Source organism: Procambarus clarkii, chromosome 10 (genome assembly GCF_040958095.1).
Source record: "Procambarus clarkii isolate CNS0578487 chromosome 10, FALCON_Pclarkii_2.0, whole genome shotgun sequence".
In the NCBI taxonomy this organism is placed as follows: Eukaryota; Metazoa; Arthropoda; class Malacostraca; order Decapoda; family Cambaridae; genus Procambarus; species Procambarus clarkii.
In genome coordinates this window covers 41,645,610-41,660,085 of record NC_091159.1, presented here as the reverse complement: position 1 = coordinate 41,660,085, position 14,476 = coordinate 41,645,610, and the positions used below count along the sequence as shown (strand labels likewise).

Here is a 14,476-nt window from a genome sequence, read left to right as displayed (position 1 = left end):
AGAGAGAGAGAGAGAGAGAGAGAGAGAGAGAGAGAGAGAGAGAGAGAGAGAGAGAGAGAGAGAGAGAGAGAGAGAGAGAGAGAGAGAGAGAGAAAGAGAGAGAGAGAGAGGACAAAAGAGATGAGAAGGGGTGAATAGGGGGAGAGGAGAGAATGGGGAATAGGGGAGGGGGGAGAGACCAGGGAGTATAGCCAGCTACACCCCTAATAATAACTAAATAAATAGTAATCCAAACAATAGTAGTGTGTGTGTGTGTGTGTGTGTGTGTGTGTGTGTGTGTGTGTGTGTGTGTGTGTGTGTGTGTGTGTGTGTGTGTGTGTGTGTGTGTGTGTGTGTGTGTGTGTGTGTGACGTGGGGGTACTTGTGACCAGCGGTGCCTGACGGACGATAAGTGTAACCAGGAGCACCTCGCGTACGACAATTACAACCAGTTGTGTCTGACGTACGATATGGCGGGTCTTCCTGACGTACGACGAGAGCAAGCCTAAAGTAAGCTGGGATAACTTGGCTTCCTCAGCACTGTGTTGACGTGTGACTTCACTGTTTATCTTTCCAACCATCTATTTATCCATCTATCTGTCCATGGATCTATCCCTTCTTTACCTATCCATCTATCTATATCTTCATATATTAGTCCATCTATCCATACATCCATCTATCTCTCCATCTATATTTCAACTTATGCATCTGTCTATCAATTCAATTATCCACATATCTATCCACTTATCTATCCATTTATCTTTCCATCCATCCATCTATCTTTCTTTTCATTCATCCATCATTCAGTCATCAATCTTTCCCTCTATATATCTATATCTACATGCATCTATTCATCTATCTTCCTATCCATCAATCTATTTGTCCATCTATCCATTAATCTATCTATACATGTATCCATCCATCTATCTATTCATCTACCCATACATCTATCAACCAATCTATATAGATTCATCTAATCATTTATCCATCCACAGACCGACCTATCCATCTATCTATTCATCCATCTACCGATCTATCCATCTATCTATTAATGTATCTATACATCTCTGTATCCACCTAACCATTCATCTATCCGTCAATCTAACCGTTATCCTTCCAACTATAGTTCTCTCTCTCCATCTAGTTATCCATTTATCTATCTATCAATCTATCCATCCATTTTATTTTATCCATCTATGTATCCATCTATCTATTCATGTATCAATTCACCTATTCATCCATTTATACATCACTCCATCCATATATTTATCTTTCTATCCATCCATCTATCTATCAATCTTTCCCTCCATCTATCTATGAAACCATCTATCTGTCCATCAATTTTCCATCTATTCATCAGTTTATCTATCCATCCATTTGTATACATCTATCTTTCTACCCATCCATCTATCTGCAACTACAGTCATTCTCGCTCTTTGCTGATGAGGGTCCGGTTCGTCACCGAAATATACAGTTATATATATATATATATATATATATATATATATATATATATATATATATATATATATATATATATATATATATATAATATATGTATATAAAGCTCTCAACCTTTCTCCCAGCAACCCAGTGGAAACAGGCCTCTCTTCCTGTCAGACTCGGGGGCCTCGGCGTTCGCACAGCAACACAAATTGCTGTACCAGCGTTCCTGTCCTTTTCAGTGGCATCTGACAACCTGGGGAAGGAAATCCTACCTGAGTACCTAGGTCAACAGGCAGGGGTACATGATCCCAGGTTTACAGACTGCACAACCAAATGAGTATCTCTTGCAGGACCAGCACCCCAACCACCGCTTTTTGAAGCCCATAAGCAATCCAGCTGGGATCACCCCATTGCTGACCAAGCAGCTGCGACTTTGCTAGAAGCTGCGACAACACCACATGACACTGCCCGACTTAGAGCTGTAGCAGCTCCCCATGCAGGTGACTTCCTTTTAGCAACCTCAATGTCAGCAACCGGCACTCGTCTCACACCGCAGGCCCTCCGAATTGCCGTGACTCTCTGCCTCGCTGCTCCAATCCACACCGAATACAGGTGTATTTGCGGCGAGGCAGAGGCCGACAGATATGGACGGCATGGCCTTCTCTGCCAAAGGACAGAAGGATCGCATGCAAGACACGGCGAAGTTAACGACATTATTAAGAGAACCCTTACCACAGCCGGTTGTCCAGCAGAGAGGGAGCCCCATTACCTAATGCCCCGCAGCTCTGATGAGCCTGTCGGTCGCTCAGACAAGGATCATGGTGAACCCCTGGAAGAATGGTAGACAGTTGGTGTGGGACTACACTTGCGTTTCAACTTTAGCCAACACCTATGTTGACTTTAGTGTTACACAGGCAGGAGGTCCTGCCAATTACCGGGAAGCAGACAAGTCATGTAAATACAGAGACCTTGACCACCACTACAATTTTGTCCCCATTGCCTCAGAGACACTTGGTGCCTGGGGTAAAAGTGCTGCTAGCTTTTTGAAGGAGTTGGGGTCCAAGCTAATCGAAACAACTAGAGACCCTAGAGCTGCCAGTTTTCTTTTTCAGCGCGTTAGTGTGGCGATCCAGAGAGGAAATGCTCACTGCATCCATGGTTCCTGCCCGCCATCTGAGGAGCTGGAGGAGCTGTTCAACTTGTGACAAGCAGCCTTGTACCCTGCATGTAATCAATATTGTAACTTTTTTTGTGTAATGACATTTTCAAATAAAGTTAGATAAATATACACACATACCAAAAGAATAGGGGTGGTAGGAGAAGAAAATATCAAAGTGTTCAGTGAGGGTCCGCAAGGTCTTCTCTGAGTACTCTTTATTTTCTTCTCCGAGGCTATGGGTCCCTACAATTGCACCAGAGGTGGTACCCCTTCTAGGTTATAAAAAAAAAATATATATATATATACATATATATTCCTCTCTCCCTCCCTCTGAGAGAGGGAGGGAGAGAGGAAGAGAGAAAGGAAGGGAGAGAGACAGAGAGACAGAGAGGAAGAGGAAGAGATCACAGAGGAATCACTTACCTGTAAATACCTGCTCTATATACCTCGGACCATGGTCAGCCCGAGGCTCAAAACTTGTCGAGGTCTGAGCCGTAAAAGTGAAATTGGCTGTTCCGAAGTGTCCCTTTGTGGCAGCGTGATCGTGCGGTTGATAGTCGGGTGTTTTGTTGCAACTGTCGTGAGGAGACAGTGTTGGTGGTGTGGTGGGGGGGAGGTGGGGTGGCTCTTTTGTTGTGTGGGGGGAGGGGAGGGCTGTTAGGAGGGAGGGGAGGGATTTGGAGTGATGAAAGATGGGAAGGAAGGTGTTGTGGTGGGAAGGAGGCTGGGAGGGAGGGATGAACAGACAAGAAGGGGCTGCAGGTCTGTCAGGGGATGATACTTCACTCTGAACCGGTAAGGGACCCGTGTTAGTGACACTGCTCTATAGTTCAGTGCTTTCTCTCTCTCTCGTCTTGTGTCGTGGGCCAATATTGACCGGCTTACAGATGTCTTGACGCTGCCAAGTGTTGTGCTTGAGGGAAGGTGGCGGCAGGTGGATGACAAAGTGCTCTTGCCAAGTGCTTCACTGAGCTCGGTCATGCTCGGTCTCACCCGCTTGCTTCACTTGCAGCTAACTCCTCCAGGATATTTATTGATTTATTTTATACATTTTGTTGGCCTTCTCTTTAGCAATTTCTGTATTGTCAAGTATTGTATTTGACGGCCTATCATCTGTCAACCTCGTCCTCCACGATGGTCCTCATTCGTCCACCTCCCAGAACTTGTGTGTTGAGTTACACACACACACACACACACACACACACACACACACACACACACACACAATCTCCTTATCAGTTTCCTTGCAAATGTTCCCGTGTCTCCTCAACCTCATCATATAATCCTCTTACTATTGGTTTCCTCCATAAATAGCTATGGAACCACTTCGAATGTTCCTTTTCTTTAAGCGCGCTGTGTCATTCTCATTGTCAGTCATTCTTCTCAGAGGACATTCTTTAGTGCTCTGGTGTTCTCATGCAACAGATACATTAACCTTGCGGTCACCAGGTGCTCCGGGCATGTGCTGGTCCATCTTCTCCACCTCCGCCTCATTTTGGGTGAAGAGCAGGTCTAGTGTTGGTGGTGGGTCGTCAGGTCTTATGAGCTCCCTCATACATTGCCTCAAGAAGTGTTTGTTCTCTGTGTCCACAAGCTTTTCTCTCCACGTTACACTGGAGTGAGTCCTTCGTTACTTTGTGATTAAAACCCCAGAATATGAGAAGCTTATCCATTGCTTCTCTTGCATTGTGGCTGTCTTTTCCTTCAGGTTTCAGTACATTTCCCAGATTAACCCCTAAGTTTTCTGATGTTTGTGGAGGAGGACGTTTAAGGCCACCACCTTCATGACCCCTACACATTACTGCCAAGTGTATTGTGTAAGGCTGTTGGCAGGTTATCTCTCGTATATATGTTCCCTCGAAGCTCCAATTTTGCTGTACGAGTAGAACTGCACCTCCTCCACTTCTCTTCAACCACATATTTGTGTTTGTACTATCAGACATTCTATTGAGAAGATTGCATTCTCTATCACAATCATCAGTTTCGCCTTCGTCATTGCTAGGTTTTTGGGTTATATTTCCATCACAATATATTTAGCAGGTCAGGCCCCTTGTTTGTCCGTCATCGGCATTCATGCCTGTAACTATCCCTTACCAAGCTGCTTTGTTTTTTGTTACTAAAGGAGAGGGAAGGGAACGTAGAAGCTGCAGCAGTTGTGAGGCCACAGCTGAGGTCGTGGCTGGTGCACCACGGGCTGGTGTTCCTCTCCTGTGGTGGCTGCTTCCACAGGCTGGGCGGATGTGCTGTTTTCTTGTGACTTTGTGGCCCCTGACTTGCCAGTTTTTGACATTGGCTTGACAGTTCTTTAAGAAGAGGATCTTCTTGATATATAGTATACCCAGCCATCCTAGTGACCCTAGGGTGAGTGGGCATGCTGCGGCGAGTCCAAACACCAGTTGGAGAAAGCAAAGACAATCAGGAAAGAGATTTAAAATAATGGGATAAAACAAGGAATTTTACTAGCGGGTCACAAGAGTTACTGATAAGCCACACAATAGTGTGTGTGTGTGTGTGTGTGTGTGTGTGTGTGTGTGTGTGTGTGTGTGTGTGTGTGTGTGTGTGTGTGAGAGCATCAGTCGTCACCTAGTTGAACTCTCACAGCTGTATTTCGAGAGGTTAATCTTCATCTCTTGGTTCCCATCCTTCAATCTTCAAATCACGTGTGCGTGCGTGTGTATTTTATCCGTGAGTGTTCATGTGCTCATGTCTGCACCTTCCAGTGTTGAAAATGTCTTGCTTATTAACTCTGACGGACCGTGAAAGACCACCTTGAATCCGCTTACGGTGTGGGGGCGGCAAAGTTATTGCTGTTCACGAATTAAAATCATCGTGCCCGTGCTGCTGTGGAGGGACAAAAACATCGTGCTTCAAGTGCTAAGTTGTCGAGCCTTAGAAGAAAAGTTATGGCGCCTGAGGGGGCAGGGAGGGGGGGATGGGGGGGGGGGGGGGGAGAAGCGTCGTGGGAAAGGACCACGACACTTTCTTTCACAGCTTACAAGAAACCTGTCTCGTTTGCCAACCTCCTCTAACTTGTGACCGACTCCTCCACCCTTTTCAAAATGCTTCTCTTGTGATGAAAGGAGCGGGCCTGTGGTGGCGTTTGATGTCCTTTTCTCTCCTGGGCGTGTGTGTGCGTGTGTGCACGCTTCTTGGTGTACTCACCTAGAGGTGCTTGCAAGGTCAAAGTGTTACGGCCCTCTCGGGACGCAACGGGGTTCTTACTCTGATGTCGTTTGAGGAAGATATATATATATATCCGACCCCAAGCCAGTAGAGGCTTTCAAGGGATGCGATCCGTGACGCAAGTAACTTAAAGGGAGTATGAAAAGGAAGCTACGAACTTAATATAATATAATGTTCACCATCACCGTATAAATATATAGAATAAAAGAGTACACAAGGGGGAGGGGTATTAACACTTTACAAGGGGATCATGTACAATCTAGTCTTCTACTGAAGACTCTTGATCAAGAAGCTAGGTGCCGAGTCCGCGGTGCTTCCTTCGTGGCCTCAAGACGTGTCTGAGAACGCCGAGCCTACCCTGGCCACAGGTCAGCCACAACACAGGTCCACTGGGGGCACCGTCGTGGAGGCCGTCAACCACACGTCCAGCAGGTCTGCTGGCAGGTACAGAGCCACCAAGGCTGGTACGGCCACTCCACGAACGATATAAGGGGTACGCCCTAGACAGGAGTCTCGTGTGATATCACCAATCACCCTCCTGTCCTCAATACCCCAGTGGATTATCGTCTCCAACCGTCGGTCCCGGGTAAATCCTTCCACTGCCACTCCACTGGCAGGCTTAACACACCACAGTGTTCTTCCGGGGGGGACGACGTCACAACAGCTGCAGCAAACTTCACAGTATGGAGACTGGCTGCCTCGGGTAGACTGACTCCACCTTCAACACAGTGGTCCCAGGTCGGCTCTGTAAGCAGACACGTCATCAATAACAGGGACACTAAAACACCACACTTACAGCCTCAGACACTAACACCTGACGTATCTAGTCCATAGATGGCGCTGTCGTCGGAGCACCACCTCACCAGAGGTCAGGAGCGGCGGTGTTGAGCGCTGAACCAGACTGGAAACTGGTCCTCGAGGCCAGTACACGCTGTCCTCACTAGGTGTCGTCGTTCGTTTGGCGGGGGTTTCGGGAGCTGACCCACAGATGGCGTAGTTGTTACTGCTCCTTGCTCGGACGCTGGACTCGGGTCCGTAACACCTCCCCACCAAAAAGAATTTGGTTTGGGGTTCTATAAAAAACACAAACCAAATTAGCAGGGCGACACAACTCCAAATGGACTTACATGCTTTATAATCTGGGATGTCGAGGCTGTCACGTCTACAGAACTGTCCTAATTGCCATTTCCGGCACAACGGGAGCTTGCAGATAGAAGGCAATGATCTGCCTGACGTAATCTTCCACGTCTCCCACATCTCCACTGCGATGTCAAGCAGGGGCATCATTTCACACCTCTCTAGTAAGGATCCGTGTAGACACGATCTGGGGTGACTCGACACTTCTTTGCGTCGAGGCACCGATGACGGCTGATCACAGACGGCATTTCTGGTACCGGTCCGATGGTCCTTCAGGGAGACAGGAACCTGGAATACAGGGGTCTGATAATTCAGAGTGATAGCGACAATGGGCAAGTCAGTACTTACTATACACTCCTCTACTAGGTCCACACCTAGTTCCAACAGGGCTGCTTGCTCACCGAAGATGGCATTCGCTCTGCCCCCGTCAGGTCGACCAACGTTCCGTATAACGCTGTGTTGAGGCTCAGCAGTCACGCGAGGGGTGTCAACCTGTCGGAAACAGTCACTCACATTATCACATATCGTACCTCCTGTATCATCTATTACCTCCCAGGTCCCTTCTTCAACTGCAACACTTGCAGTGCAAATCTCTAATCCCATGGACCTCTTCTCGATGTTCACGGGAGCCATCATCCTTCGGGTCGTCCACTGATCCTTACTGAGAACACAGAGAGCACATAGGAGAACAAAACAAAATACTGCTAAGAAACATGGGGTCAATTGAGGGATATGCTTCCCGAGCCAGTCATGTCCATAGCCGGCAACATCCACTAGCCTGGCTTGGACCGAAGAGGGCACTAGACCTTTTGAACACACCTCACATACCTCTGAAGTCTGGGGAATCTCTGGCTGGTTCAATACACGCTGTACCTTGCCATACCGCAAGTACACATCCGCCTTCGCTCCAGACTCGTTGGTATCTGTGGGTGCCTGCACACAAGGCCTCTCTTCGTGCTCAGGTACCTCTGCCTTCTTAACTTCATGTTCCTTGTCGAGAGAATCAGGAGACACTGCTAGAACGCTCTCAATCTGTAGGCGAGAGGACAAATTAAACATAGTTACATCCGGGTCTGTCTTTACCTGGACATTACCATTGCCTGTAGACACCTCCGACCTTGCTGTTCTGGTAGACTCGTCCACAACCTTGGGACGATTGGTGCTCCAATCGGTCACCAAGTCGTTGGCTAGTACCACGTCAATCCCAGCCACAGGGAGGGTATCGACTACTGCCAACTCACATGTGCTGCTGAAATAAGGCGAATCAAGATGTACTGGCACTAAGGGGGCGATGTACTGCGTCCTAGGAAACCCAACCAGGATCACCTCTGGTCTCCCATCCACACTTACTCCCTCGGGTAACGAGCTCTTCACGATCAGGGACTGGGCTGCTCCACTATCTCTGAGCACTACAATTGATCTACCAGTATGATCACTCGTTATATACCCGGTTGAAGTGTGAGGGGCCAACAAACTTGGTCCTTCCTGCGTCGTCGTAGACTGGTTTCCTACTGGTGATGTAACACAGCTCACCAACATCACCTCCCTTCGTGCGCTGCCACCTCGTCTACCTCGGCACCTAGCAGCTATGTGCCCTTTCTGCCCACAAGTCCAGCACACCATATTCCTCCTTGGACTACGGTGTTTCGGACTACTAGGACTTGTTCTTCGGGGGCTACTTGGGGGAGTCTTCTTAGCACTTGGTGGGACGGGTCTTTCTTCTTCGTCGTGAGGTCTGTCAAACCGGCGCTGGTAATTCCTCGGGACGTACTTAGCAGACGGCCTATGAGTCAGGATATACTCTTCAGCCATGATGGCTGCTGCACTCAAGGTCTCTACCTGCTGTTCCTCTAAGTACGTCTTGAGGTCTCCAGATAAACAATCCTTGAAGTCCTCGAGCAGAATCAGCTGCTCGAGGTCTTCCTTGGTCTCCACCTTCCGAGATGCACACCATTCTTGAAAAAGTCGCTCCTTGATGGTGGCGAATTCGGTAAAAGTGTGCTCTGAGGTCTTCTTCAGGTTTCGGAACTTCTGCCTGTACGCCTCAGGTACCAATTGGTACGCCATGAGCACTACCTTCTTCACCTTGTCATAATCGCTGGAGTCGTCAAGGGATAACGTAGAGTAGGCGATTTGGGCCTTCCCAGTCAAGACTGACTGTATCATGATGGCCCAATTCTCCCTTGGCCACTCCAAAGAGGCAGCGACTTTCTCGAAGGCTGCAAAGAATTTTGACACTTCCTTCTCATGGAATTTGGGGACCATTTTAATGTTTCTTACCGGATCGAAACCAGTGGTGTCCGTCGTTTGCCTCCGACCACCGCCTAATCGCAAAACTTCTAGTTCATGTTGTCTCTCTCTTTCCTCTTTGTCTCGTTCTCGTTCTTCTCTCTCTCGTCTCTCTTCTCTTTCTCGTTCTTCTCTCTCTCGTTCTCGTTCTTCTCTTTCTCGTCTCTCTTCTCTTTCTCGTTCTTCTCTCTCTCGTTCTCGTTCTTCTCTTTCTCGTTTCTCTTCTCTTTCTCGTTCTTCTCTCTCTCGTTCTCGTTCTTCTCTCTCGTTCTCGTTCTTCTCTTTCTCGTTTCTCTTCTCTTTCTCGTTCTTCTCTTCTTTCTTCTCTTTCTAATTCTAAACGCCTCATCGCCAATTCTTTTTCTTTCATCTCCATTTCTTTATCTTTTAATTCCCGTTCTAATTCTAACTTCTTCCATTCAATTTCCCGATTAATTTCCAGGGCACGCATCTTGACTGTTAGGAAGCTGATATTAAGCTCACCTGCATCACTGTCAACGTCACTGCCCTTATCTTCCTTTTCCGTGGAAGCTATTTCCTCACCTTCCCTTGTACTAGGAGTCTCGCTTCCCTGTTTCTCTTCTGCCTTCAGGTGCCGGTGAACCTTGGACAAGATCTCCACACGGGAATCACTGGCACGGATCTTGATCTCCAGGTAGGCGCTCACTAGTACAAGTTCCGGTTTGCTCAGATATTTTAATCTGGCAAGACAATCTTCTCTGTTCAGAAAAGCCTGAACCTCGTCCAGATCGTCAATGGTAGCTTTGTCTGCCATTGTCACAGGTGGAACACTTAACGAGCACTTAACACACCGAGCACTGTTCTACGTCAACATTGCACTTTATCGCACCAAACACTGCACTTGCCAATATTGCACGTAATCACTTCGGGCACCGCACTACCCAATATTGCACTGAGTCCAAGTGAACACTTCGCTCTACAATATTACACTAAATCACTGAGCACCGCACTAGGCAATATTGCACTTAATCGCTTAATCACAACGAGCACCGCACTGCACAATATCGCGCTCAGTCACTCTGAGCACCGCACAGGACGTATAACGTCACAATTGTCACACAGGGGGAATTATATATACAGGGATTACGCCACTTCACCACCCCTGTCAAACATACTTAACAAGGGGACGGATCCCGCTGGGGATGCCAATTATGTTACGGCCCTCTCGGGACGCAACGGGGTTCTTACTCTGATGTCGTTTGAGGAAGATATATATATATCCGACCCCAAGCCAGTAGAGGCTTTCAAGGGATGCGATCCGTGACGCAAGTAACTTAAAGGGAGTATGAAAAGGAAGCTACGAACTTAATATAATATAATGTTCACCATCACCGTATAAATATATAGAATAAAAGAGTACACAAGGGGGAGGGGTATTAACACTTTACAAGGGGATCATGTACAATCTAGTCTTCTACTGAAGACTCTTGATCAAGAAGCTAGGTGCCGAGTCCGCGGTGCTTCCTTCGTGGCCTCAAGACGTGTCTTCTGAGAACGCCGAGCCTACCCTGGCCACAGGTCAGCCACAACACAGGTCCACTGGGGGCACCGTCGTGGAGGCCGTCAACCACACGTCCAGCAGGTCTGCTGGCAGGTACAGAGCCACCAAGGCTGGTACGGCCACTCCACGAACGATATAAGGGGTACGCCCTAGACAGGAGTCTCGTGTGATATCACCAATCACCCTCCTGTCCTCAATACCCCAGTGGATTATCGTCTCCAACCGTCGGTCCCGGGTAAATCCTTCCACTCCACTGGCAGGCTTAACACACCACAGTGTTCTTCCGGGGGGGACGACGTCACAACAGCTGCAGCAAACTTCACAGTATGGAGACTGGCTGCCTCGGGTAGACTGACTCCACCTTCAACACAGTGGTCCCAGGTCGGCTCTGTAAGCAGACACGTCATCAATAACAGGGACACTAAAACACCACACTTACAGCCTCAGACACTAACACCTGACGTATCCAGTCCATAGATGGCGCTGTCGTCGGAGCACCACCTCACCAGAGGTCAGGAGCGGCGGTGTTGAGCGCTGAACCAGACTGGAAACTGGTCCTCGAGGCCAGTACACGCTGTCCTCACTAGGTGTCGTCGTTCGTTTGGCGGGGGTTTCGGGAGCTGACCCACAGATGGCGTAGTTGTTACTGCTCCTTGCTCGGACGCTGGACTCGGGTCCGTAACACAAAGGTTAGCGATTAATTGGTTAATGGAATGATTCTCTCCTCTTCCATGAAACATATCATATGTATTCACCTAGGTGTGCTTGCGGGGGTTGAGCTCAGGCTCTTTGGTCCCGCCTCTCAACCAACGGTCAATCAACTGGTGTACAGATTCCTGAGCCTACTGGGTTCTATGATATCTACATTTGAAACTGTGTATGGAGTCAGCCTCTACCACATCACTGCCTAATGCATTCCATCTTTTAACTTCTTTGACATTGAAAAAGTTCTTTCTAACGTTCCTGTGGCTCATTTGGGTACTCAGTTTCCACCTGTGTCCCCTTGTTCGCATACCACCCGTGTTAAACAGTGTATCTTTATCTACCCTGTCAATTCCTCTGAGAATTTTGTAGGTAATGATCATGTCTCCCCTTACTCTTCTGTCTTCCAGGGTCGTGAGGTTCAGTTCCAGTAATCTTTCCTGATAGATCATTCCTCTCTGCTCGGGGACTAGCCTGGTGGCATACCTCTGAACCTTTTCTAACTTGGTTTCGTGTTTGACTAGATCCGCACATATGTGGCTTCACTCTGGAGCCGCATATGTGCTTTTGCAGGAGTATATACATACATATTCAACTACAATTTAATTCAACCTGCCCCATTTATTTACAACTTATACGATATACCAACACTTTCGGGAGTCTCTAATTTCTAGCGATGCCTCTCCTTTTATTATTATTCATTTTGACACATTGCTTTGTCGATCCCCTTAGAATCGTGTACGTTGCTACCATGTCCCCGCTGTTCCGCCTGCACCCCTCCAACATAGTGACGTCCAATTCTCTTAGTCTTTCACTGCAGCTCATACCCCTCAACTCCGGGACAAGCCTTGTTGGCTTGTTGTTGTTCTTTCCCGAGTATTAGATAGTGTTTCTGCCAGAGGCGGATTCCATGCTTGTCTCTGGAGGCTGTGTCTCACGTGTGAGATATACAGTCTTCTGAAGACTTCTTTATCTCGTATGAAGACTACTAGAAGACTACTGAAGACGTTCTGAAGACTACTGAAGACGTTCTGAAGACTACTGAAGACGTTCTGAAGACGTTCTGAAGACTACTGAAGACGTTCTGAAAACTACTGAAGACGTTCTGAAGACTACTGAAGACGTTCTGAAGACTACTTTGATATTTGCCAGGTTAGAATTGACTACAGACGATGATCTACCCAAGAGTTGTAAGATTTAGTTCCCTCATTAATCTTTGGTCGTTGACTGCCTCCTCAACTCTTCATGCAAACTGCACTTACTATCATGAATAAGAAGAAGTCTAGCCCGCTTATTTCTGGAATTAATCTTGTTGCAAATTGATGTATTTTTGGTTTGTACTTGATGAGTATTCCAGACCGTGCTGGAACACTCACCATAGCGAATCCTCCTGGTCTCCTTGCTCCCATGCCTATCTTCAGTACATTACGTTTATATGGGTTGAACTCTAACAACCATTTGTCTTGTGGTCTTGGAAAAGGGGGAGGGAGGTGTGTTGGTGGTATTGGGATTGGTTATGGTGGTGATTGTATAGGTGAAGATTGGGAGGGGGGCGTGATTGTGGCAGAGGTTAGGGTGATTGTGGTGGTGATGGTGATGGTATGGATAGAGGAGGTGATGGTGGTAGTTTCATTGGTCGGGGGTATATAATGGGGGGAGAGATGTGGTAATAGTGTTATAATAGTGATGATTGTTATATAAATTATTCCCATTTTTATCAAACTTTACATCAAACAAGATGTATTTGTCGTCTTTGAAAAAAACCATAAACAGACTTTGGACATAATTTACCACAGAAGGTCACTAATAATGACGTAATCAACCAGAGGATCACGTGGCGGGAACCATGCAGTCCCCACCTGAACCCAGGTGTCACATCATTAACTCGAGTCTCTTCCTTAATTCCATAAATAAATGCCCAACAAAGCCACAGTCTAAATCCAAATGTTATATATTTGAGTATATGCATAATTATATTACAAGAGAGGAAGGTTTTATGAGAGAATATATTTTGTGTGTGTTTGAGAGCGAAGCTGTTGCATCCCTGACCTAGGCCGGGTCATGCTTATTATTTTGACATTAGATGACCCAAGAACACCTCACACCTGACACCTCACACCCCACACACCACCCTACACCTGACACCACACACCCGTCACCAACACCTGCCCCCCCCCTGCCAATACAAACATACTCACCACCAAACAATATGTCAACTTAGGGAACACAAGTAAACACGCCAAATTGGCGAGGGTCTCTCCCTGTCAAGACCCTCAGATGATCTGTCGTGTGAGGCCAAGTGTAAATGTTATTGTTATTCTATATAAGCATCTGAGTGTCTGTCAGTGTGTCCTCGCTACGAGGCCCTCGGGGTTGGGGGGGGAGGGAGGGAGAGAGAGAGAGAGAGAGAGAGAGAGAGAGAGAGAGAGAGAGAGAGAGAGAGAGAGAGAGAGAGAGAGAGAGAGAGAGAGAGAGAGAGAGAGAGAGAGAGAGAGAGAGAGAGAGACAGAGACAGAGAGAGAGAGAGCGAGAGAGCGAGAGAGCGAGAGAGCGAGAGAGCGAGAGAGAGAGAGAGAGAGAGAGAGAGAGAGAGAGAGAGAGAGAGAGAGAGAGACAGAGACAGAGACAGAGAGAGAGAGAGAGAGAGAGAGAGAGAGAGAGAGAGAGAGAGAGAGAGAGAGAGAGAGAGAGAGAGAGAGAGAGAGAGAGAGAGAGAGAGCGAGAGAGAGAGAGAGAGAGAGAGAGAGAGAGAGAGAGAGAGAGAGAGAGAGAGAGAGAGAGAGAGAGACAGAGACAGAGAGAGAGAGAGAGAGAGAGAGAGAGAGAGAGAGAGAGAGAGAGAGAGAGAGAGAGAGAGAGAGAGAGAGAGAGAGAGAGAGAGAGACAGAGAGAGAGAGAGAGAGAGAGAGAGAGAGAGAGAGAGAGAGAGAGAGAGAGAGAGAGAGAGAGAGAGAGAGAGAGAGAGAGAGAGAGAGAGACAGAGAGAGAGAGAGAGAGAGAGAGAGAGAGAGAGAGAGAGAGAGAGAGAGAGAGAGAGAGAGAGAGAGAGAGAGAGAGAG

At 47.5% G+C, this 14,476-nt stretch overlaps 1 protein-coding gene across 1 annotated transcript in view; it reads right to left on the bottom strand.

The window, feature by feature from the left end:
* The window catches only part of LOC123773725 (calphotin-like), a 35,463-nt gene extending 31,501 nt beyond the window's left edge, over window positions 1-3,962 (bottom strand). Inside the window, exon 1 of the mRNA XM_069322353.1 lies at window positions 3,877-3,962. Within this exon, the coding sequence (XP_069178454.1) occupies window positions 3,877-3,962 (86 nt within the window). The remainder of the gene's footprint in view (window positions 1-3,876) is intronic.
* Window positions 3,963-14,476: the final 10,514 nt, after the last annotated feature.